General features: G+C 42.2%; 2 protein-coding genes and 1 long non-coding RNA gene across 5 annotated transcripts in view; 2 read left to right on the forward strand and 1 right to left on the reverse strand.

The window, feature by feature from the left end:
* The first annotated feature begins 3,222 nt into the window (after nucleotides 1–3,222).
* On the forward strand, nucleotides 3,223–9,837 carry RPLP2 (ribosomal protein lateral stalk subunit P2). The gene is made up of 5 exons (XM_083587077.1): nucleotides 3,223–3,376; nucleotides 4,697–4,820; nucleotides 6,108–6,156; nucleotides 8,893–8,988; nucleotides 9,716–9,837. Exons 2-5 carry the CDS (start codon nucleotides 4,698–4,700, stop codon nucleotides 9,790–9,792), a joined length of 345 nt encoding a protein of 114 aa, XP_083443203.1. The 5' UTR covers nucleotides 3,223–3,376; nucleotide 4,697; the 3' UTR covers nucleotides 9,793–9,837.
* Nucleotides 9,838–9,986: 149 nt separating this feature from the next.
* LOC310749715 lies at nucleotides 9,987–25,499 on the reverse strand. Its single transcript, XR_014541702.1, has 4 exons — nucleotides 24,305–25,499; nucleotides 21,101–24,079; nucleotides 10,526–17,501; nucleotides 9,987–10,196 (listed from the first exon to the last, which is right to left on the reverse strand). It is a non-coding gene; the product is annotated as an uncharacterized lncRNA (long non-coding RNA).
* PNPLA2 (patatin like domain 2, triacylglycerol lipase) overlaps nucleotides 15,021–26,452 on the forward strand; it is a gene marked incomplete at its 5' end in the record, with an annotated part of 45,912 nt that continues 34,480 nt past the window's right edge. For 2 of the 3 annotated variants that reach the window (XR_014541698.1, XM_083587057.1), the window contains one exon: nucleotides 15,386–15,572. Coding sequence is in view for 2 of the 3 variants with exons in the window: in XM_083587057.1 (XP_083443183.1) it covers nucleotides 15,386–15,572 (187 nt within the window). Of the gene's footprint in view, nucleotides 15,573–26,452 lie in introns of all 3 variants that reach the window. The other variant, XM_083587056.1, reaches the window with a different exon arrangement.

Raw genomic sequence — 26,452 nt, forward strand, 5'->3', positions numbered from 1 at the left:
TACTATGATGTAAGAGGCTCAAGCAGACCATTTCATGTTTCCCCTAGTTTTCCACACACATCCCAACATTTTATGGAGGCCATGGAGCATGCTCAGTCCTCATCAATATTTATTTGTTCTTACTCTACTTCTGCCTACTTCAGGATTGTATACATAATACGGAAATACCCAAGTAGTATTTCCTCCCCTTACATATAACACTGTTACATGCCACCCCAATCTCTGAGCGGTATGATATTCCAGGGAATCCAAGTGCTTTACTCAAGAGTTTGTGTTTCCTTTTGGAATGAGGCACAGTGGAGTCTGTGATGTCTTTATGATATATGGTTTATTTACACATATATACAACCTGGGCCTATGATGGAGGGGTTCAACGCATTTAACTCCAATCGGGTCTTGTTTCTCCCATTGCTGCAGCCCTGGATCCAAAAAGAAATCAAAACATGACTCACTGTCCCTCTGCTCAACTTGCTGCATTTAACACACTGCTTAGTGGAAGGAAGGGCTCACACCCATCTGCTGTCTAGCACAAGGTATCTGCTTTATTAATCGGTATACAAATTTAATAAATCATTGTTGTCGTCATCATCGCCCATTACCTTCCTTTGGTTCTCCATAATGGCTCTTCTCCCAGGCCTCCAAAACTCCATTGGCCTGTATTTTTACACTGCTAAATGCAGTGTTTGTCAGCCCTTCTTAATACTCCAAGCATTGATTAAACTCCAGCAGCCACTAGACTTAGGAATTATGGGGAGGGTGTGGCACCCAAGAATTTATGGGTGCGTCAAGGCACCCACAAACTCATAATACCCTTTTTTCTCCTATGTAAACTTAGGTTGAAAAACTACCCCCAGCCCCAGACTATGTTTGCAGTATGTTGTTAAACTGCATTTTTTCAGATTATCAAAGGATGAATGGCCCTTTACTGATAACCTGGGTTTTCAGTGTTCTTGCTTTTTTAACTGTTCCAGTATTCATGCTATTAGCTATTGATAAGTGATTCCCCTCCCCCAAGTTATGCATGGCAGTCTTAATTCTGTTGCACACTGAAAAATGATTGGTCACCTGGGATAGAGGCAGGGCATATGGTTTCCTCCTGTTCAGTGCCTAATAAGATCTCCCCGGAGGGTGTAGTGCTAAGCCCATAACAATTGTTTATGTAGCTATTTATCCTTTGGCTGTTTAGCTACAGATCGTGTGTACAGATCAACTTTTCTTTTTCAGATATGGCTTACTGCTTTAAATGCAAATAAGATCATTATCCAGACAAAGATTTACACATTCTGAAACTTGTTGTCCTTTTGTCCCATGAATAATTTTGAAGATGAGTGATAATACTTTTATTTTATTGGATCATAGTGCTGGTTCTAGGAAGGAACATTAATAAAACACAATGGCATTCCTTTAGTCAGACCCAGTCAAATAACGCTAAGCCAAACCATGGCTTAGTGCAAACGTGCAAGCTTCTGGAGAGATCGTTGCCATGTTGTTTCTCCTCTGGTCCTATTGTGGCTGCAGTGCTGGGAGCTAAGGTTTGGCTTGGCTTGGCATGTCATTTTCAAGCTCCTGGGTTGTCTTCTCCAGACTGAGAGAACAAATATTGCTAACAGTGCATTATTTGCTATGAGCCTGGCTTCTGATGGCATGCTAAGCCAAACCATGGCTTAACTCATAGTAGCACAGGAGGAACACAAGGAACAAAACAATCTCATTCTATTCTCCTGGAGCCTGCACAGTTATAGATTAATATTAAAACACAGTTTAGCTTAATTGGAAGCTGGTTTAGTGTATCTCACCCCTGACTAGTGTGGCTGCAGCCTCTCATACTTTCTCTTCTGCTGTACTTCCTTTGTGCATTGCTATTCATTGGCTCCTTTGAGAAACTGATGCTCTCCTTTGCCAAACTGCTCTTCGCATCATCATCATTTTAATAGCTGTTTCTTGAGAACCATAGTAGTTCTGGATCTAAGGGTCATGAGACCAAGAAACAGGATGAAGGCATGGGTGTAGAAAGGACTGGCCAAATTAATTGCTCTTTCTTGCTGTTTTAAATGATCGAGAGAATGGAGCAGTTCCCCTGTATGCAACAATTACAACATTAGAAGCTTTTTTAGTTTAGAGAAAAGGCGACTCAAGAGGCAACATGACAGACGTATAAAATTCAGGATGCTATGGAGAAAGATGGTAGAAAAAAGATTTTCTTTGTCTCGCCTAATGTTAGAACTCAGAGACATCCAGTGAAGCTGAATGTTGAAAGATTCAGGACAGACAAAATAAAGTACCTCTCTTTGCACAGCACATAGTTAATTAAACTCACTCCCATAAGAGGCAAGTGATGGCCAACAACTTGGATGACTTTAAAAGAGTGTTAAGAGAAATTAATGGAGGGCAGGGTTAGTAACCATGATGGTTATGTTCTACTTCCAGTACAATATCAGAGGCAGTATTCTTCTGAATACCAGCCACTGGAAACTGCAGGAGGGGAGAGTGCTCTCACACTCAGGTCCAGCTTGCTGGCTTCCCACAGGCATCTAGTTGGGCAAATCCCAGCTCTATGTGGAGATGCTGCGGACTGATCCTAGGACCTTCTGCATGCGAATCATATGCTCCTTCACTGAGGCACAGCCTTTCATGGGGCTTACTGGCAAGTCAGTGTACTTAGGACTGAAACACCCCTGGGGCTCAAAAGGTTACAGCAGTATATACAAAAAAAAATTAGTAAGCAGACAAAAAGGGGGACAGGTAAATGGTATGAGAAACTGCTCCTCAATGTTCACTTATGCAACAGTCCTCACACAGTTTCCTGGGAAGAAGCCCCATTGAGCTCAATTGATTTTACTTAGAAGGAAACGTATCTAGGTTCATATTGTTACTGAGTTTGAGAAACCTGCAGCGCAATCCTACGCATGTTTTCTCATAGGCAAGTCTACTCTGTTCAGAAACATCGCCCAAGGCTGGCCGCCTTAAAGGGCTTAGTAACAGAAATGAAAACCACAGGCTGCATTCACACAGCTATCGCGTAATTCAGAGCCGCCACCGCCACAGATCAAAGAAAATATAGCCTCTTTCCCTTCATAGGGCGCTTGCTGACGCCTCTAATCCCGAAACAGCAGTCGCAGAGACCGATTCCTCCCTATGGGCGTCGCTGGTACCTCTAGTGACATGGCGGCTGCAAAGGCGGGCAGGAAGCGTCTCACTTCCGTTTAGTGCTACGACCGTAAGGGCGCCGCTAACTATGCGGTTTCTGGTTGGCTATGCCTTGCGTCCAATGAGAAACCCGGTTGTTGGAGAGTACTGGGAAGAACCCCGCGCCGTAGGCTCCTCCCTTTCCTTTTTGCTATCGCCGTCGTAGAGCGCGCACGTCCAGAGGCCCGAAGTGAGTAGGATTGGGGGGCTTCTTTTACTCTGCGCCCCCTTTTTTGTAATGGATGCGTCCAGAACGTGCTTAGATTCCATCTCCACCGCCTGCCGTTGCGCGGGTTTATAAGCCGGGCAGCTTATAGGCGATACCATGTGGGCCAGGGTGGAGGGGGTGACATGGCGGCCATGTGCTTCCTGATCCAGGTTAGGGAAGGCCCGGCTGGGAAGGAGAGGAGCCTGTGATCGTGGTGGTCTGTGACGAAAGGATGCGGAGGGCATATCATACCCTAGAAACGGCGAAGGCGAAGGGAGTGCTTTAGAAGCCTCCCGGGCAAAAAGGGCGAGTGGAGGTGGTGGGGAGCAGCCCCCCCCATTCCGATTTAAAATAAAAATTTAGAGATTGCAGCAAGTGGGTGAAGATCCTTTTGTGCCCTGGTAAGCGACCGTAGTGCATTAGGTTTTCCCATTTCCGGCTTGTTCTGGCGATGGAGAGTTGAAACTTAAAATCTCAGCGGCATGGCGGCTTTGTCCAACGTGAATGTGGGAGTTGTGATGGTAGCACGTGTCTCCCGTGGGGGGGCTTATTTTTAGAAGGCCCTGAAGTGAAATCGTTATTTTTATAGCCCCCCTTCCGCCCAAGTTAAATATTTTATTTGCAGTTGAGAGAACATGTTGTGTGTTGTAATGTAAGAAGAGGGTGCCTTATACCAAGTCAGGCTGTTTGTTCATCTGCCACAATATTGTCCAGTCATGAATAGTGGTGGCACTGCAGTGTTTGGTAAGGAATAGTAGCATTCACTACTAGATCCTTTTTAAAATTAAAGTCGTAATGTCAGGAATTGAACCTGGTGTTTTCTGCAGGCGAAGCATGTGCTCTAAATAGAAGTTACTTACTGGATGCCCCTAATATGGAATACATAATGGTAGTTCTTAAGCATAGATATATCAAAAATTAAGAGGGCAGCTGTGCATACTCCCCTGGAACTTTATGTGGTATCATCCATTTTAAAACTCACTGGACTATCATATGTATTAAACACAGGAAAAATCATCTGCTGTTCAAATAAGTACCGTGGTACCTCTGGTTACGTACTTAATTCGTTCCGGAGGTCCGTTCTTAACCTGAAACTGTTCTTAACCTGAAGCACCACTTTAGCTAATGGGGCCTCCCACTGCTGCTGTGCGATTTCTGTTCTCATTCTGAAGCAAAGTTCTTAACCCGAGGTACTATTTCTGGGTTAGCGGAGTCTGTAACCTGAAGCGTATGTAACCCGAGGTACCACTGTATCGGCCAATTTTTTTTAAAAAAAACCCTGCCTTATTTTTTCTTTCCCAGAATGCGCTACGTTGCAGCTTACCTTCTTGCTGTCCTTGGGGGCAATGAGTCCCCAAGCTCAAAAGACTTAAAGAAAATTCTTGACAGTGTAGGCATTGAGACGGACGACGAACGTGTGAATAAGGTGAGTGACAGATAGGTGTGCAGTGTGGCATAAATGCCATTCATTGAAAAGACTACACTGGACCACAAGCCCCTTATCACCCAAAGAGAGACTATGCAAAATGAAGGCTTGAAGAATGTTGTTATTGGTTTCTATTTCACAAGTATTCTCTGGATATTTCCTGTGTACCTCTCAGCTGCTTTGGGGCTAACTTTCAGTGCCCAGAATGAATTGGAATAACTAATATTATACTGCATATCCTGTACTAATGAGACTTCCATTTGTATACTGAAGATCACAGGGTGATTTATAGTATTAAAACAAATGAGATCACAAAATACATAGAAAACAAACCAATAACCCCCTCTCCCACAAACATATTTCAAATACCATAGATTGTGTAAGTAGCCAAAGGCCTGGTTATAAAAGGCTTCTTCTGAGCTAGATCTACAGTTCAGTGTTGCATCTTTCTTTGGCTTCTGGACTTAATGCCAACAGGATGGAAGAGCAGATTGCAAGCTGCCATAGCTCAGTTCTGTGTGCGCTATATCTGTCTTTTCTAGTATTAAGATTGGGACAACTGGTAGTCATGCAGAATTTGTACAGCATAAAAAGAAATGCAAATTAAAGTTTTCTCTCTTGAACTTTACTATGGTAAACAACCTAAATGAGCTAATGAGCAATGAAAAAACACCTTTGCTTAATGAAAGGGTATCACTTTTTTAGACAGAAGGTTAATTTTTAAAAGTCCCAATGTTTTGGCTTGGTAGTTTTTCAGCCATTATTAGTAGTTTCTACCAACTTTCCCTGGTTTCAATCACTCCATGATAGACTTTGAAGAAATCTATCTGCCTTCTCAAAAGCCCAGCAAGCATAATGGGAAACTGATGATTTCCCCCACCCAAGGAAATATGGGGCTTGTATAAATTGTATAACAATTCAGTTATTTGAGTTCTTGACTCAGATGAGATTCCAGATGAACATCATGCTGTGCTTGGTAAGAGGTTATTTTATTCCCACTTGGATAGCTAATCTGCTTGACTGTAGCTAACCAAAAGTGCCCTGGGGATCACTATATTTTTTGTGCAAAGCTGCAATAACGCATCTGAGAAGATGGTAATCTCTTTCTGAGTTCAGTGTGGCACAGTGCAGTTTCCCCAGGGCAGCTCTAGGCAAGACCAATTGTATTTTTTTAAAAGTGTTTTGAGTTGCTTCAGTTTCGCAGTATTTTGGCCACAGTTGTTAATTCTTTAGTTCCCTGCACTTAAAACCTTTTTTAGGTAACACTTTTCAACTTGCTTCCCACAGGTCATTAGTGAGCTGAATGGGAAAAACATTGAAGATGTCATCTCCCAAGGTGAGTTTAAAATGGAGACAGGTTTGAAAGGGACCATGAGTCCCTCTTTGGCACTGAAGGTGTTGGGGCTGAGAGGTCATTAGTTCAGAGGTATTTAACTATTTTGCTTACAGCAGAGAGGGTTGTTGGGAGTGAAATTACCACAGCGACATGATTCAGTCTTGAAATAGTCAAGTGGCCAAACTTTAATACTGTAGTTACTCAGCATAGCAAATGGCAATCCAGAGTGTAATCAATAAATATGTGTGGCATTAATGGAATATGCTTGGAAATGTAATGGGTCCATCCTAATTCCTACAGGCTCATGCTGGTGCCTGCTGGGTTTCGCTGGTGGACCACATTAATTTGGGGAAACCCTCATAAAAACAGGCACTTGTTGCCTATTTGTATAGAGGATGTTCTCAACAAATTGCTGTTTAAAAAGCAGCATTGCCTTCTGGGGGGGGGGGGGAATCTTGCTGGTTGAATGGGTCTCTGAAAAGAATAACAATTTCTGTCTTGCCAGTTTGCTCTATTAAAGTCTTCTGCTGCCATCTTGCTCCCTGTCCACCATGCCTCCTTCTGTGATAAAATAATGAAGCTATTTGTCCTAGTCCCAACTTCATACCCCTCTTCCATCTCCCTCAAGCTATCTTGCTTGGTGAGATGACCACCCTACTAGCATCTCCCCGCATTTCCTTAATCCTGTCTGCCCCTCACCTCCTGGTCTTCTCCTTACATCTTAACACCAATACTTGGAATATATGGGTTGCATTTCAGGTATATATCAACATCCTCCTTCTTTACTGGCCAACTTTTTTCTGCCCTCTGCTTCTGGACTTTTGGAACATGCTGTGTATTTCCTAGTGTCTCATGTTTCTCTATTTAAATTTCTCTTTCCCTGTACAATCTCTGTGATATTGCTGATTGTGCCCTTTCCCACACCTTAGGTAGAACTCTTGTTATAGGCTGGTTCTTTTCCATCCTGTCTTCGTTGTTTGCTCACTGTTTCCATTGTGGGCAGTGCCTTCTGGACATACTGAGAATCTTCATGGCTTGTTCATTGGTCCCATGCTACTCATCATTTGCACACTTGGACAACTGTTTTTTTGTAAATTCAGCAGTAGCAGTATCACTTTTGCGCTGTCTTTCCATAGTAATCCATGCTCAAGGTAGCCCACAACACCAAAACATTTTACATAATTCACTAACAGTTATAAGCTATGGCAAAATTTAAGCAGCCGTATGCTCAGTGAACTAATGAAAACATCTCATGGTGGACAAATCCAACAGTGATATATGTATATTTTTGCTGGTAATCAAGTTGTGTGTGTGTGTGTGTGTGTGTGTGTGTGTGTGTACATCATACACACACACCCTTGGATCACCAACAAAAAATAATGCACATCCAAAAATTAATTTTGCCCCAGCAACAACAGTACCCCACCCTGTGGGTCCCTGGGCGTCCTGGGGAGCATGTCAAAGGTCTTCTTGTGCTCTTTGTAGCATCCACCTTGTAGACCAGCAGTGAAGCCTTGGCTTTATTTTGGATTGTTCCCTAACACCCCCCATTGTTAAGTCATGTCAATCAACATTGTAAAACATTCTGGTTTGGTCATCTCCCAACCTAATTATAGTAGGCTTCTATGTTGTTTCCCCTTGTCATTCTGCCCTCCACTCCATGTAGAACTCTATGCCACCCATTGAACTCCTCTTGAATGCCAGCACAGTGGCATTACCTCTCTTCCTGTGAAGCCCTTCTGAACCCCCCATCCTTGTGTGGTCACAGATGCCTCCTTTTTGTTTCCACTGGCAAAATGTTGGAACCTCCTTTCAGGAGGGACTTGCATCTTAGGCTATTAGGTGCCATGTAAATTGTTGGTGCTGAATACATAGTCATAGTAACTACAATGATATGGCTGTTCCTGTTACTATAACAGCTATATCCTTGATTATCTGATAATGTTGATGTGTCTAGATGCCTGCAGGAAAACTGGTACAGCAAACTACAGGACTTGTTAATGCTTATATGAGGCCCTTTGTATTGGCTCTGCTGTTACACATACTCTTTTCTGAGAATATGCTGAATGGTTATAAAATGTGTTTACTGTTCTGGCTCCAGGAATACCATGCAATTGTTTGGATTTATATTCCTAGAAACAAAGAACAGGCATTTCCCCCACTGACGTGCTTGTTCTCACAAGGGAAATAGTATATTGCCAACTTCCCTGGAACTGTTGGCATTAATTGGTAGCTAGTCTTTAAATCTCTAGGGTCCATTCATCATGTAACTTCTGTAGTTGCACAGTGTACTCCTTACCACAGTTCTAAGTTTGGCTTCATGCTGCTAATGGGAACAAAACGTTCCCACTGGTTGCATGGGAGAAGGGCATTGAAGGACCAGTTGGCCTGGTTTATATGCAGGAACTAGGCTGATAGAATATTAAGACTTCCTTTTCTAGCACCTGGTGTGAGTTTGGTGGTCAACTGAAGTTGATCACTGGTATTGTGTCAATAGCCTGTGGTATCTGATGTATTGGGGGCCAACAACCTGAGGCACTTGTGACAAAACTGGTCTTCTAAAGTGCTAGGCAAAAGTTCATCCTTCTGTCCCTCCCTTTATCAGAAATGGACTGGGGTAGGAAGGGGGGAAAGGGTTGGGCAGTAGGGAACAGTGCAGAATTGGGGGTTGTCCTCTGGTTTCTCTCTCATTGGCTTCATACACAGTTCTTCATTTTCCTTGTTAATGTCCCCCAGGTAACAGCAAGCTTGCCAGCATGCCAGTTGGTGGGGCTGTAGCAGTTTCTGCTGGAGGTTCTGCTGCTCCTGCTGCAGGTGCTGCACCAGCAGCTGGTAAGTATAATGCATCATGAAAAGGAAGGTTGGGTGGGCGGGCGGGCATCAAGCGGGAGACTTCAATTTCACGTTGAGTAGCCACAACTCGTATGATATGAGTTGTTACTTTGTTTGGAAACATTGCCCAGTTCGACATTAAAAATTAAAAAAATGTCTTGGCAATAGCTCTTCCAGTTGTAAGGAAAACATTATTGCAAGGTAATGTTCTAGCTCAGACTTCAGATACATTCTCTTCAGCTAAGATACTCTGATTTGGTATGGATGCTGAGACCCAGCCAATCTTCTCTGCTTTCTTTTTACCTTCCTTTTTGCTTATTTGCAGTAGGCAATGTTGGCATATTGTAACATGGGGTTATGAAGTGCAGTGAGACGACATATGGCCTACATGGGTGCTGAACCTAATACAACTTGTTGATGAGCAGTGTCTGCCTTCAGCTATTTGCATCATGACTTTGTTTGGATTTTCTTCTTCTAACTCCAGATTGGTTGACCCTCACACCTCATCTTTAAGGCAGCTGCAGTTGTAGTGGTGATGGGAACATGTGATGCTCTGGGTGTTTCCTGAGCTACAGCTTGCATCACCCCTTGCCATTGACCATGCTGGAGGGAGTTGAACAATGTCTGAGGGCCATAGATTCCCCACCACTAGTATATAGAATTAGCCTATAAAAATGCTGTTTTGAGAGTTGTCTGCTGAACTGTCTATATCTACTTGTCTTTTCAGCGGAGGAGAAGAAAGAAGAAAAGAAAGAAGAGTCTGAAGAATCTGATGATGATATGGGATTTGGGCTGTTCGATTAAACTTTTGTTGAGGGCTAATCTATAATAAAACTTGGTTAAAATATTGTTTTGTTGTGGCGTACTTGATAAGCTTCCTTGCTTTCTACATGTACAGTGTTCTGAATCATTTGGTAATTCTTTAGAAGTAGCATCTTGTGATAAAGTTACAACTCTTGTTATTGTTTTGTGAATTACGGATTTTCTAGAGTGGTTCAAAGCTGTTTGGTATTAACATAAAGTGAGCAATTTGATGTTATTTAACACTGCTAAGAGATTTAAAATAGGTTTTTCCGCAACAAAAAAGTTTTTGCAGTAACTAAAATATTTGGAAGAGAAATAGGCTGATAAGGATGTAGGCAGAGCCTTTTATAAAAACCAGGAGGCAGCTTGTTCATGCTTTTACACCTTAAATGTGATGCCTTAATCTGATATATGTCAGGTGTAGAGGCAGACAAGCTGATGCCTTTTACACAAATTTTGGTTCACTTTATAGAAATTGAGTAAGAGTGTTTCAAAATATGCATCAGACGCATTTTGAATTTAAAAGACTTCTAAAGGGTTAAATGTTCTTCTACAAAACTAATACTGAATTATGGTCAAATCAAGGAGCAGTATACAACCATGCAGAACTACCTCCTGGTTACCCAGACTTCACTATGTCTTACCTGTTCGGAGAAGTTTTTAAAAATTAGATTTTTGCTTTTATTGCCATAAACTTTGCTCTTCTGTGTTAGTATGAAATACAGAGCCCCACGTGCCATGAAATATATTTAAAATACATTTAAATTAGGGTTGCCATATTTCAAAAAGTAAAAATCTGGACATAATAGTTGAATATTTATTTTTTTTTTGCAAGAACTCAAAAAAGGTGTGGGGGGTTTGCTGTTTTTTAGGAAAATCGGCAAAAAACCAACACTTCCAATATGGGGTGCCACATGTCCAGGTTTTCCCATACATTTTAACCACTGACGGAAAATTCCGCCTAGACACCATTTTCAACAGACTAATCCCAGCTATGTCCAGGGATTTCCGGATATATGATAGACCTATTTAAATATATTTAGAATACAGAGCAGCTGAAATCCTCCAGCAGGTTTTCAACACCTGCTTTAAAGAGTGATGGCCATGGCAGAAAAATCAGTCCATGTAACATGCATTGCATACACTCAATATTATACTGGCCCTTGCCTCCCAAATATGAAGTAGAAAAAATGGATATAATAAAGTGATGGCCAAACCAAAGTGGCATAACCTCATAAATTGAAAAATTCTAATTTGAACCCAGATTGGTGCCGTTTGGTATCTTGTCTGTTTTGTGGCCTTCATGAAGCAAAATAATGGCACTACAGTTCTTCAAGTGACAGGGAGTGTAAAGTGAGCTAAGAGTTGGTAGGGACCCCGGGGATCATCTGGTCCAGCCCCCTGCAATGCAGGAATATGCACCTGTCCCTTATGGGAATTAACCTGCAACCTTGGTGTTATCAGCACCACACTTGTGTCCAGTACCTTGGAATACAGATGTAGCTGACTTGGTCCACTCACCTAAGATAGGGTATTTTTAAAAAAAAAAATTCTTGAAGACTGTTAGGAAACTTTTGAAAGTAGCATCCAGTAACAACATACATAACTTTGCTTTAATACATAGGTATTGCACCATGTTACAAGAGATTATATAAAATGCAGCAATTATGTAAACGGAACTAGATACTTGGTCCTCGGAGTGCATATGCTTGTAAAAATGCAATGCACTGCATAAAAGGAAACTGCTGCCATAGAGTTCTAAATATTGGCACAGAAACAAAAACAGCTATAATAAGTGCCTTGGGCAAAGTGCAAAGGCAACCCTATAATGGACTATGGACTTCTTAGCTAGTCTTGAGTAAAAGCTGGCTGGTTCCTAATTCCAGTGAAGTTGGGATATTTTTGCATCATATTTTTAAAAAGGATGGGGAAATTCTGTGACCACACTATAATGTTTTCATATGTAGGCAGCAAGCAAGGCATAGTTGTTTACATTTCTTTCAATGGGTTTGAGACAGCAGCAGGATCTTACTGAATAGGAGAGGTCTATTATGAGCTCCACTCACAGTGCCAGATATTCAGCCTATGAACAAGCATGTGACTTAAGGAATAATATACTGTAAATGAAAATATGGTTTAGAGAACACTGGTGTGGCTTCTGACTGTGAAAGAGCTGACTTTGGGAGAAATGCACACACCCCATTATTGTTTGTCCACCTCTCCCTCTTGTTTCTGTAGACTATTATCACAAAGGATTTCTAATCACATTCCCTGCCCCTCCTCTAGAGTCCAATGCCATTTATAAATAGAGAAAGCAATATGTAGACAGAACAATATGTAAAATAATAACTTCAGCAGTGTTATTAAAACAAAAGTGTATTTCAGAGGATCAGAGTTGAATTCCAGAGATTCACCAGAGGCTCCAGGTAAAGTACACCTTTAATCTTTGGCTTGCTATTGATTACATTTCAGTTCTACAAGGTACCATTTCTCATATACGCTTACATAGATAGTTAGACCACTGCAACCACACACAGCACAACCCACCTGCCATATCTAGTTACCTTCACGAGTCCAAACCTTTTGTTGAAAGTATTCCAGCTGGCCTAGGTATCAGTTCATAAATTTTCTGCTTCCACTTTCTAACTTATAGTTTGACTGACAACAAAGGGGTGGTGAAAGTAAATGGAAAGATGCTAAAACCCTATGAAGTAATCTTGGGTAGTAGGCATCTATAGGACCTTCAGGATTTTTGACAAATAATTGGTAGCTTTCATAATCACTGGAGAATTAGTACGTGGCCTCCAGTATACAGTACTGGACTACAACTTCCAACATCTGTGATGGTTTCATCTGCTAAATTTCAACTTGGAATGCAACTTAAAAGGCATGTCTGCATTGCCTCCCTAACACTCATTGGTAGGACAAACGGGATTGCTGAGGAATTATTTTAATTATTTCCTCCATTCCATTTCATGCTAGCATACAAGGAAAGGTAACAACTTGTAATTAATACATCATGTACTGATATTGTTTAATAGCAAATGTCTCATTAAAAGATCCCAATTAGTATAGATAATCTCAACTAGATTGCCCAGTTAAATTGTCCTTTGATAATTTACCAAATGAATTGCAGTGTTCATGCTGATAATTAACAGTACTAATCTGGTGTGTGAGATCACACTGGCTTTCAGTATTCTCATTTTGGCTGTAGACTTGCCAAAGATGAAGCCTGAGCACCAGGTTTCCTTCTCATTTTAGTTGATGTAGATTAAGTAGGCACTGATTTTATTTTCATTTTAGTATCACAGGCCAAACTGATGTGCCATGATTGGATCCATTGTAGGGGGGAAGATGCAAAATCGATCAGGGTATCACCGTGCGGGGTGGGGGTGGTTATTTCTTACTTTCGAAAACATTCTTCCCACCCCTTGCTGCTAAGTGATGCAAATTTTCTGTGTAGAAAAATAATATCCCAGCCCCCAGACCAGTGTCTCAAAACAGAGCAGCCTGGAGAACATGGGAACTGGCTGTTCTCACTTTACATTAGTCCCTGAGGCCCCAATTTTTAAAAGAAATGGTTAACATCTGAATGCCTACTTTTGAAACACAGGCAGCATGACAAGCAAACAGTAAAGAAAAACAATGGGATCTTTTTAGGTAGCTTGCTACTATTTGGACAGAACCGCTAACCCAGACCATTTCTGTCTAGTCTCTCTGTTCCAACAGATACCCTGAGCTGGTTCACATATAATACTAAGCCAAACCATGGCCAAGCATGAATGAGTGAGTGAGTGAGTGAGGGGGTCACAGTCACCCTTCATTCTAGCAATGCTGCAAATGGATATGACAACAAGTCTCATTACAATTGACCACTGGCTATAATGGCTGGTGAGAGTTGTAATCCAAGAACATTTGGAGGGTCACATGTTCCCCATCCCTGGTTTAAAGACCAACAGATTTGTTGTGGCATACATTCTCATGAAACCAAGCCTGCTTTGCCACTTCATGCATCTGATTAAGTGGACTCTAACCCACCAAAGGATATGCTAAAATAAATCTGTTCGCTACCAAGGTGCTAATTACAAGGCATTTTTCTTGCTAGCTTTTTTTTTTTTTTTTTTGCTGCAACAGACAAGCAGAGCAATCTTGTCATAGCTGTCAACCTTCCCTTTTTTTTGCTGGAAATTCCCTTATTCCAGCTCCGTTTCCTGCTGCTTCCCGCTGCTATCCCGGATTGTTAGATATCCCGTACACTGTCCCCGGGACAGGTGAGGCTGTTGATCCCTTATTTTCGAGGCTGCTGATCCCTTATTTTCAAATCTGAAAGTTGACAGCTATGAATCTTGTACATGTTTACTAGTCTTAGGCCCACTGTGTTTTATGACACTTCCTAGTAAGTCTCACAAGCTGGAAGAAGGTCGTGGTGCAGTCGGGCAATTTTAGACTCCGGACTTACTGGTTTGATAGCTCTCCCATTTATTACTTCACCTCTTCGCAAATGCTGCAGCATTTGGGGGACCCTCTTACTTCTCCTGCTGAGGAGGGCCCCCTAGCCTTGTCCTGAGAGCACCACCGGAAGATGGTCTAACTTTACTTCTCCCCAAAACACCTTCCATAGCTGTCAACGTTTTCCTTTTTTTAAGGGAAATTCCCTTATTCCGAATAGGATTCCTCTCAAGAAAAGGGAAAAGTTGACAGTTATGCTTAACACCCCAATCTCAGGTACGTTGATTTGGGACTGAGCTCCGTGGGGCTCTTTCTCAAGAAAACAAACGCAAGGAGACCACCCTCTTCTGAGCCTCGCCCTTCAAATCCCCGACCCCCAGCCTGGCAAACACAGCGGCCTTTCCTCTGCGCACCACATACGTACCCTTTAACCTCCAGTGTGTACACGCGCGTCACCATAACACGCCTGAGGCAACCGCAATGAGCGAGACCTTCAAACTTGGCTTCCTGGGAAAGCCAGGAGCTCTCCCAAAACAAGCATATCTGGGTCGAAAGCTACAACAGCGGAGCTTGCGAAGATGGCGCCCCCCAGATGCGCGCTCCGGGCGCCCCCGCGATTGGATGCCGCCTCGGAACGCCCTCGAGCTTTCTGGGAAATACTCCCCAGCGGCGGGTTGCTGGAGCCGGTTGGCGAAGCCCGCCCACCCCCCGTCCCAGGCTCGTGCGCGCCCGTCCCCCGAAGGCTCCGAGTCCACCTTCCGAGGGGGCGTGGAGAGTGTCGCCACCGCCTCTGCGCAGCAGCCATTAGCCGCTCGCTGGCGTCGTGGGATTGTGACCAAGCGGGGCTCCTCCCCTCTGCTGGCGCGCACCCGATATAACGCTTCCCTCCCGGCCGTCGGCGCTCAGGTGGAGTTTGCTGCGACTAGAGAGAAGGCGGAAGAAGCAAGTGGCAGCGCGGCGACCACCGGGAGAAAGCCCTTCCTGCACGCCAGGCGCTGAAAAGGAGCCAGGCAGGGAGCTGCCCGGGAGTGCCCAGCCCCGCGCCGGGAGAGCTCGCTCCGTGTCCCTCTTCCTCCGTGGTTGCCCCCCTGCCTCGCTCCGCATCCGTGAGGGTGTGCGAGGAAGAGGAGGTGGTTGTGAGGCGATGTACCCGCTGGGCTCCACCTGGAATATCTCCTTCGCGGGCTGCGGGTTCTTGGGGGTGTACCACATCGGGGTCGCCAGCTGCCTCCAAGAGCACGCGCCTTTCTTGGTAGCGAATGCCAAGAACATTTATGGCGCCTCGGCCGGAGCCCTGACGGCTACAGCCCTGGTCACTGGAGCCTGCCTAGGTAAGGAGCCTGCCTGTGTCATCCTGTGCCTTTGCGTTCCCTTCTGCGCGGTGGGTGGAAAGCAAAAACAGACTCCTGGGAGAGGGGCGCCTTCCTGTCAGTCCTGCCGCTTTCCCTTTCCTTCTGAAGGAAGAATCCAGATGACAACACGCGCCCCCCCCCACCGAAACTAATGGGTGGGTGTGCTTTTTTCAGCGGTGACACACGCAGAGACGGGGCGGGGGGACACACACATACCGCTTATTTGACCCGCAGAACGGATGACTCTCACCTTTTCTGGTTCACGTGAACCTGCCTCATGCTGAGTCAGACCTTAGTACTGCATGCAAAACATACGCTCTTTTGCTGAACCATGCCTTTTTCTCTTCCTTGTTATTAATGTGTCACTTGGGTGTGGGTAGGTACAGGCTTGGATTCTGTTTAAAAGGTTTGCATACTTCTGCCCTTCTGTGGAGATCTCAGGGTTGTTTATAAAAACAATATAAAACTGAAATGATGTGTTTTAGGTGTTGTCTGTTTTTATTTTAAAATGGAATAAAATAAAACACTGCGGAAAAAATTGATTGTCTTTACCTCGTAACTAAAAGACAACAATGTTGGCACCGGCAAGGCCTCTGGGGAGGGAATTCCACAAAGGAGGCACTACCTCTGAGAAGGTTATTGCTCCCTGGTTTTCACCTGCCTTACTTTACTTGGATGGTGTGGGGCCCTGGAAAGATGATCTCAAGGCACAGAGAAGTTGATATAGGAGCAGGTGTTTCTTCAGGTTCCTGAGCCCTAATTTATGTAGTGCTTCAAAATGGACTGGAAGCCATGGAAGTTATTTCAATGCTGGGAAGTTAAGTTTCTACCAAGCAGACCGAGGCAATAGTTTAGTACCTGTTTTTGAACTAACCAAAGATTCTGAATTGTCTTCAAAGCAGCATGTACAATGCAACACAGTGCTCAACCCCAGTGGATGTGTGTGTGTGTGTGTGTGTGTGTGTATACAGGGTGAGTCCTTTAAAAGATGCCCCATGGATTCGGAGTACACATGTTCCACAGAGCCTCTTTTAAAAGACTCACCCTTTGTATATATATTGTTATGAATCTGTGGGTGCAAGACGCCCTACCTTCTTGGAACCAATTGTTGGCATCTCTCTGTCTTGAAAGACAATGGAGTGTGCATTTGGGGGTGAAGTCAGACGGGCTACCTTCTCAGGCAAACGAGTCCCACCTGTCCCACACTTCCCTCTACAGCAGGGGTCAGCAACCTAAGGCCCATGGGCCGGAAGCAGCCCACGGAGGTTGTTTGACCAGCCCGCAAGCTGCCCTCGAACTGAGCTGCCTGCTTGCGCACTGCGCTAAACCGGCTCAGGGACTTGCTTCCATGGCGCCGAAAATCGCATCTGCACAGACGCAGATGCCGAATATCAGCAAAAACATATTCTAACAGTAGCATCTCAAAATCATTTTGCCCTTCCCTAAATATTCATTCATATTCTTTGGGCTTCATGGATTCAGACCTATGCTTTCTACCATATCTTATAAGTGGTGTTGTTTTGTTAATCTTGATTTATTATTTGCTTATCTCTCCGGGAACCTGGAACACAATAAAGCTGCATGTCCTCTAAATTAGATCATCTGTTTGTTTTCAAGCCCTCTGTATGCACACTATCTGAAAGGGAGTGTGGTGTGCATTAGGGGGCACTAACTGTCCTTTAAAAGGATAGTTAGTATTTGTTTTTACCTTCAAAATTGTCTCTCGTGGAATTCTCATAAAGGTTTCTTATAAAGTGTTTTTTTAAAAAAAGGTTTCTAAGGCTGCAATACTGTGACTTAATTCTGAGTAAATATACTTAGAATTGGGCAGCAAGAATCCTCCTTGAAACATGAGCTTAGTCTGTGCTGGACTGAAGGAAACAAGATGTGAGTTGCCACCTGCCAGCTCTGTTTTTTTTTTTAAAAAAAAGATATTTATTGAGATTTTACAAAAACATAAGTTTACAAAATAGAAAAAAGTCACATAGAAAGAAAAAGATACAAAAAAGAAGACATAGAAAAATACATAAAAGAGAAAAAAGAGGAATAAAAATACAAAATACAAAAAACAAATAAATAAAAAAGAATTAAAAAACAAATCCGTTTTTAGTAACTTTAAACTCATTAGCTTGTTTCCTTGGCCTCCCATAGGCTTTGCTTTTGCTTTTAAGTATGGAGGACTGGCTAGAAGCAACACCGATTCTGTTGGGCCGGAGCCCCTCCGAGACCTGGGGCTTAACATCAAGGTCTATCAAAGAGACCGGCAGAAAGGAACTGAGAGAGACATAAGGGCCTCGGACCTGAGATCTCCAGGCTAAATAAATAATATAAAGTCTGATGGATATTGGTTGGGGACTGGAACCGGGAGAAGGGTGGGTGGAGGTTGGGAATCCAAAGGGTACATAAGGATAATTTGCATTGCTTTGTTTGTTTTATATTTTGTTAGTGGTAAGGAAATTGGGTAAACCGTGGAAGGGAAATTTTGGTCGACCTTAGGAAAAAGGCTTAAGAATAAATTAATGAGGTATAAGTATGGATGTGTAATTTTAATAAGGTGAAATTGGTTTTTTTTTCTTTTTTTCTTTTTTTAAATTAAGTGAAAATAAGGCTGTTAAAAATAAATGGAGGAAATGGAAAAAAGATGTAAAGTAAAATAACAGTATGTTAGAATAAATGTTTAAGTCAAGGTGAAGAAATAAGTTAAGGACTTGCTGAATTGACAATTTAAATTGGAATACAAGAAGGGGAGGTGTGAGGAGGTCTGAGAAATAAGGTTGAGGAAAATAAGTATCAGAAACTGTATGTGTTTTTTCTATTTTTCTGTTTAGTTTCGAATATGTTTTTTTGTGTTGTTTTTATTTTGTTTATTTTTTTTGTTTTTGTTTGTTGTGTGTTTTTTGAAAATACCAATAAATATTTAATAAAAAAAATAAATAAATAAATAATCAAATCAGCAAATCCTTATCCTCTTTCGTTTATCTTAACTCTATATCTTAACATATTATAACTCTATATTTTCATCCATTTATCAATTCATTTTTGCATATTCTTATTAACTTTGTTGCTAATGCCACTTATTTTCAGTCCAACATCATTTTAACATTCATTAATTTTACAGTGTTTCTGAAGGTAGTCTTTAAATTTCTTCCAGTCTTCTTCCACCAACTCTTCTCCCAGGTCTCAGATTCTGCCAGTCATTTCCGCCAATTCCATATAATCCATCACCTTCATCTGCCACTCTTCCAGGGTGGGTAACTCTTGTGTCTTCCAATACTTTGCAATAAGCATTCTTGCTGCTGTTGTTGCATACATAAAAAAAGTTCTATCCTTCTTTGGCACCAATTGGCCGACTATGCCCAGGAGAAAGGCCTCTGGTTTCTTCAGGAAGGTATATTTAAATACCTTTTTCATTTCATTATATATCATCTCCCAGAAAGCCTTAATCTTTGGGCACGTCCACCAAAGGTGAAAGAATGTACCTTCATTTTCTTTACATTTCCAACATTTATTATCGGGCAAATGATATATTTTTGCAAGCTTGACTGGTGTCATATACCACCTGTAAATCATTTTCATAATATTCTCTCTTAAGGCATTACATGCCGTAAATTTCATACCGGTGGTCCACAACTGTTCCCAGTCAGCAAACATAATGTTGTGACCAATATCTTGTGCCCATTTGATCATAGCAGATTTAACCGTTTCATCCTGCGTATTCCATTTTATCAGCAAGTTATACATTCTTGAAAGTATCTTAGTTTTGGGATCTAACAGTTCTGTTTCCAATTTTGATTTTTCCACCTGGAAGCCAATTTTTTTATCCAAATTATAGGCCTCTCTTATTTGGTAATAATGAAGCCAGTCTCGCACTTTATCTTTTAATTTCTCAAAACTCTGCAATTCCAATTTGTCTCCTTCTTGTTCCAATATTTCCCAATATTTCGGCCATTTGGTCTCCATATTGAGCTTTTTCTGAGCCTTCGCTTCCATTGGTGACAACCACCTTGGGGTTTTATTTTCCAGTAAATCTTTATATCTTATCCAGACATTGAACAATGCTTTCCTGACAATATGGTTTTTAAATGCTTTATGTGCTTTAACCTTGTCGCACCACAAATATGCATGCCATCCAAAAACGTTGTTAAAACCTTCTAGGTCCAAAATGTCTGTGTTCTCAAGAAGCAGCCAATCTTTCAACCAACAGAATGCTGCTGATTCATAATAAAGTTTAAGGTCTGGCAGGGCAAATCCACCTCTTTCCTTTGCATCAGTTAATATTTTAAATTTTATTCTAGGCTTCTTGCCCTGCCAGACAAATCTGGAAATGTCTCTCTGCCACTTCTTGAAACAATCCATCTTGTCCAAAATTTGCAATGATTGAAACAGAAATAACATTTTTGGCAATACATTCATCTTTATAGCTGCAATTCGACCCAACAGGGAAAGCTTCAAATTTGACCATATTTCCAAATCTTTTTTCACTTCTATCCAACATTTCTCATAGTTATCTTTAAATAAATTTAAATTCTTAGCAGTCATATTAACCCCCAAATATTTTACTTTCTTAACTAATGTTAAACCTGTCTCCTTCTGAAACCTCTCTTTCTCAATTGGTGTAAAATTTTTCTCAAGCACTTTGGTTTTTGACTTGTTCAACTTAAATCCTGCCACATGACCAAATTCTTGAATCAATTCTAATATTCTTTTCGTACTAGATTCTGGCTCCTGTAATGTCCAAACTAGGTCATCTGCAAAAGCTTTCAATTTATATTGTTTGGCTCCGACCTGAATACCTTTAATTAGACGGTCCCTTCTAATCATATTCAGCAAAACCTCCAGAACCGAAATAAAAAGCAATGGGGAAATTGGGCAGCCTTGTCGTGTCCCTTTCTCTATCTTAAATTCCTCTGTCATCACATTATTAACTATTAACTTAGCCTTTTGTTCTGAATAAATTGCACTTATACCATTTTCAAACCCTTGGCCCACCCCCATTCCCTGAAGATTTTTCTTCATAAAATTCCAAGAAATATTATCAAAAGCTTTTTCCGCATCTATAAAAATTAAAACTGCTTTGGTATTGATGTTCACTTGCAGCTTCTCCAAAATGTTAATTATATTCCTCGTATTGTCAGACAGATGTCTATCTGGGAGAAAGCCGGCTTGATCTTTATGTATCTCTTCGACTAGTACCTTTTTTAATCTATTAGCCAAGATATCAGCAAAAATTTTGTAATCCACATTAAGCAGGGATATGGGGCGGTAGTTCTTAAGTTGTGTCTTTTCAGACTCAGTTTTCGGTATAAGTGTAATGTAAGCTTCCTTCCACGACTCTGGCGCCTTTTTCCCCTCCAAAATTTCATTACAGACCTCCTTTAGTGGCTGAATTAACCAATCTTTCAAAGATCTATAGTATTTGGAGGTTAGACCGTCCGGCCCTGGAGATTTACCCAACTGCATGTTCTGAATGGCACCTTCAACCTCCTGTTCTGTAATTTTGTGCCAGCTCTGGACTAGGTGACTCCAAGGTCCATTCCAACCCTAAAATTATGTGATTATTTCCTTCTCGGTTGCAGGGATTTTGTGCCCTTAAGACCCTAACAGATAGAAATCCAGCAGATAAAACAGAGCCTTTGTTTGTTGGGAAAACCTTTCATTGCTAATTTTTTATTTGACCTGCAGCAACTGAAGGCCCAAAGGGTATGCCAGGGCAACAAGGCAGGGGGTGGGTCAGTTCATTTGCTGGCTCTGCATGCAGCCCTGAGTAGTGAATGCACCAGTACTGTACTTTTGTTGGGGCTTATTCCTCTCATTATTCTGCATGTAGGGGCAACACACAGCTTTGTCGCAGAGCACTTGCTTTGTAAATAGAGGTTTCCTGATTCAGTCTCTGCTCTGGCATTGCCTGTTAAACAGGGGACTTGACTAGCTGGTGATAAGGAAATACCCTTTTTTGCCTTAGACTTCAAAGAACTACTGTACTGCTTATCGTAGTAGCCAGTGCTGAACTAGTTAGACTAGTGGTCTTGCTTGTTATATAAGGTAGCTTTCTGTATTCCCAAACTGAGACCTGGTGCTAAGCAAGCACAGGGCTGAGCTTTTGCCAGTGGCATCGCGGGGGGAGGTATGCCCCAGGTGCCATGTTTTGGTTGGTGACAAGAAGGCACCCCGTGGGGTGCTCGCACCGCTGCAGCCGCAAGCGGAGGATCCTGCCACCATCCATATGTCGTTCGAGCGGTGCTGGTCGCAAACACATACAACACATGCGTGGTGTCACGCGCATGCACTCTACAAAGCGACACCGCACATGCGCTCTATGTAGTGACACCACACATGCATCATATGTAGCGGCGCAACGCGTGCGCTGCTGGCGGTTTGCCCCGCCCCAGGTTAGCCTTCGTTTGCCCCTGGCTTTCGCCAAGACTAATTCCTAACTATAGAATAGCTAGGAAGTTCCCTGGTTTCAGCTTTCCCCATTGCATAGTTACAGAACATTGCTTCTGATTACTTTCTTTTAGGCCATTCCTGCTAGTGAGTAGGGGTCTATTTGGGAAGAAGTAGGAAAGCATAATGTTCAGTGCAAGTGGCAATGAAATGGCATAACCTTTCATACATCATGTTGAATGTTTACCATGAGTGCACACTTGCCAATGAGCAGCAACCAATCCCGGCTCTTGAATGAGTCTGTCCTACATGTTTTACACATACAGTACTGTACATGCAAATTTGCTGCTCACAGCCATCTATTCCTTTTGCTGTCCATTCACCAATATAAATACCTATAAGCTTTAAAACATGGGTGGCTTATGGCCACATTAATTGTGTCACTTTATATCAGTAAGAACAGTGTTCAAGTGGCCACTTATTTTAATCTTGCTCGTAATCTAACTGGTAAGCAAAATTAGGCAAACCATTCTGTCATGGAGATTGTACCTTGTGCTGTAATTGCTGGTGATAATGAACATACTTTTGTACTTTGTTTTGTGATTAGTCATTTGAAAGATTCCCTTTCAATTCCATTGGTAATTTAATCAGCTTTGGTGAACAAGAACAGTATAGAGAAAGTTTTCAACCATTTTTTAGAATGCTTAAAAAAAAGATGTGTTTGCTGCCATGGGCTCCTTCAGGAAGAAGGGCAGTATATAAATTGTATTCTTATAGCTTTTGCCATTCTGGGGACATCCAGATGTTCTGAACTAGAACTTCCATCACTGCAGAGCACAGAGTTGTCCAAAATGCCTGGAGAGCACCTGGATGGTGCAGGCTATTTTACACACAAGTGCACACTGGTAATATAATCTTCATTTACTCATTGCCCACCTATACTAGGAGCCATATATGTACATTCATCCCATGGATTCGGGATCAAACACTTCTTTAAAAAGCAAATGGCAGCTGAAACAGCCCAATGAGATATAAAGTGTAGATATGAACTTTGTAGAGGTAGAAACGACAGGAACCCAGGCTTGTTTTGTTAATTAAAAATACCTTTACAAAGTGAGTGATACTAATGAGCATCTAGAAACTTCCAGTTGTAAACTTATTAAGATGTACCCCATGGAGTAACCAGACTTACTGGTTATGGGATATATAGTCTTGAAATGCATTTAAAGTGACGTTACATGCCTCTGGGCGCCAGTTGAACTGGAGTCTCTCCCAATGAGAAAACTCAGTATGTATGCATATTGTGTATGCATACAGTATCTGTTTTAATTGTGGCTCAGGAAAGGAAATCCATAATTAAGATTGCACAAATTTCTGTTAAAACAGACACAAACACATTTAAAGCCTCTGCTGTTCACTTTGTATTGCTATGTGTTATTTATTCAGTAAGGTGTACTATATCCCTGAATACAAAGTGGATGGGAGATAAAGCCCTGGATGTTGCTTTCAAAATCTACAAGTTCATAATTACGGTAGGTTCCTGCCAGCTCCTTCCGAAAAATCTATCTTTCAGATTCCATACTGGCTGCATTATATGGACACTTTTCATTGTCACTCTTTTATGGATGAAGAACAAACTTGCATTTGCCCTTAGAAAGCTGTTTTTCTTTTTAGGGAGGTGAATGAGAGGGGGTAGAGAGGATGTGTTCACACTCCTGTTTTCTGTGCATTCCCAGTTCTGGGGTTTTGATCCAGAACACAACATTAACCCAATATGTATCCTGTATTTTGTTATGAAATGTTGCCATTTGATGCATTGTTTCTCAAACCAGCTTCACACTGATTGGAGTCCTTAAGTCCAATGGTGGAAGAAAAGGAGTGCGGGGGGAGCACACCACCCCTGGCAGCGTGATCCCAGTGGGGTGCCATCGCGGCTGCCCCCCCTCCCCCGTGCTGGGCACCACGCCCCTGCAGGCGGTATGCCCTGCCCCCAGGATGTGTGCCATGCCCCTGCGGGCAGCGAAGGCTTCCAGTGCTGCCTGTGAGCTTGTGCCCTGACTGTAAGAAACTGTTGATCTGTTAAAGAGCAATTAATTGGTTTTCTGTCAGAATAGATAATATTGCTAATTAGGGCTTCTAGGAACAGTTTGGCACATACACATTGATTATCCTATGCTCTCTAAGGCTTAGAATCATAGAACTGTAGAGTTGGAAAATACCCTCAGGGTCATCTAGCCAACCCCCTGCAATGCAAGAATCCTGCCCACAACCGTCCCTGGGCTGCTGGTTAACAGCCAGATGCACTGACCAATTCCACCACTAAGCACCATTGAGTTTTCACATTGGGAGTGACTTTTTAACGTTTACACACGCTACTCACAACTAGGCAAATTTTCTCTAGGTCTGCAGATTTCTCTAGTTCTAAGGCTATAATTACCTGATAAGAGAAGAAGGGAAAGACTAATGAAGGCTAAGGTCTGGATTTAGCAGGTGCCTTCTGTGCCAGCTTTTGAACGCCTGCTGCAAACTTTTCCATCCTGTCAAGCCTATGCAGGGAATTAAGAGTACACCCCCCACAATGGTCTGTTGATGTTTGCTTTTAATTTCTTTTTGCTTTTAACTTGTTATGATGTTACTGTTTGGCTTTATGTTTTTATATTGCTGTAAACCACTGTGATATCTTTTTATGATACAGTGGTATGTAAATATTTTTATAAATAAATGAAATGTTCTGTCATGCCCATGGTGAATAGTAATCTAGTAAAATTTGCATGCATATACCTTAACAACTAAGGCACCATTTCTGGGGCCTTTTTTGTTTTGGGGTCAGGGGATTGGTCAAGCCCATGGAGGGTTAGTCACATTTTGATCCGACCCACTGGATGAAAGCCCTGTGGGGTAGCATGTTAGGTTTGAGGAAAGGAAAGGAAAGAGAAGAGAGGAAGTGGACAGAGTGGCTGGTGGAGTTTGTGGGAAGAAAGAGAATGACTGTGAAGGCGGAAGGGGAAAGGAATAGTTAGACTGAGGGAGAGGAACAGTAGAAGATTACATATAGAGATGGCCTATCAATAGGAAATGATGTTGGTAATTGTCAGCTAATATTGCCAAACCGCCTCCCATGCACACCACAATTCCGTATCTGACTGTGCCCTTGCACCATCGTTTTGTGGTTCATGGGCCTAAGTAATCTATCTCCAGCCTAGAGTGCTGTACATCTGCCTCACCAGATGCCTACATCTTCTCTCAATGGAAGTGTACTTCACCCAGTTGGGATGTTGAACACGTGGCTTCAGAATCATATACCCCAAAGTAATGTGTGCATGAGCCAACCCTCAAAATCATATACTCCTACTCTTAAAAAAAAGTAGCATCCCTAGAACTTGACTCCATAGTTTTAGGGAATGATATCTTTGTTACCAACAAGTTATTTCCAATCTGTCATGTTGAGTTACCTTTGAGGGCAAAACCTCTGTCTCACAAGATCTAGCATAGCCTCAGTCCTGGGTTCAATTTCTCCCCACCCACCCCCTTTTTGCTGTGTGTGTTAGGGTCACTTTATATTAGTCCAAGTGTAGGAGCCAAAACAGGCATGGCAAAGGAGATAACTTTTATTTTAAACATTTTTTAAAAAGCAATTGCTGGTGGCTCACAGTTCGGCGGGAAATAGTAGCTCTGAGTCAAGTAGTTTAGTGTCTAACCCTTTCCTTCCACGTTATTATTAGAATTTTAACATGCAGGCACATTCACACAATGAAGTTGTTCTTAGAACCTACTGGGAAATAATATAGACATCATTTGGGAATCTCTTTTCCCCATCCAACAAAGCTGATCTTGGTTGCAGGAGGGGAGTGTCATGGTCAATGCAGAAATAGCATGGGAAGAGGGTTAAACAACCCTTGCGCCTCTGCCAATCAAAACTGGAGCTTTAAATCTGTTGTGGCTTTTTGTCTATCATATTATTGTTGGCTTGGAACTAGAAGACTTGTACACACCCATGTTGACAGCTGCCAAAGTCCTCTGTGCTCTTGCTGGGAAGCTGGCAACACATTTGCAGAAGTACCAGTGATACACTGATGAGTCAGAAGAATCCCTGTTGTGATGGATCATATGTACCAGTATAGCTCAAGTATCTCCAAAGAAAATGCAAGTAACTGTGTTAGCTACTGCCAGAAAATGGTCATCAACAATAAGTTATTTGAGGGAATCTTACTAGCCTTCTAAAGCATCACTAATCTTTGGCACAATCAGCAAAACCATTAAAGCATGCGAGGACATTCTCAGTAGTGAGGATTCATGCACACACATCCTCTATACTCTGCAGTCAAGAATTGCATATTTTGTGTGATAAAGATGTTTGACATTCCAGAGAGGTTTGCTTAGGATGATATAAGAAGGGTTTTACTAGTGTCTTCCTTAAGACCTTTGGTTCCAGCCTTGATCCAGGACTCAGTGTTGGCTACTCTGTGATCAGGTCT

Source organism: Podarcis filfolensis (genome assembly GCF_964270895.1).
Source record: "Podarcis filfolensis genome assembly, chromosome: 1".
NCBI lineage: Eukaryota > Metazoa > Chordata > Lepidosauria > Squamata > Lacertidae > Podarcis > Podarcis filfolensis.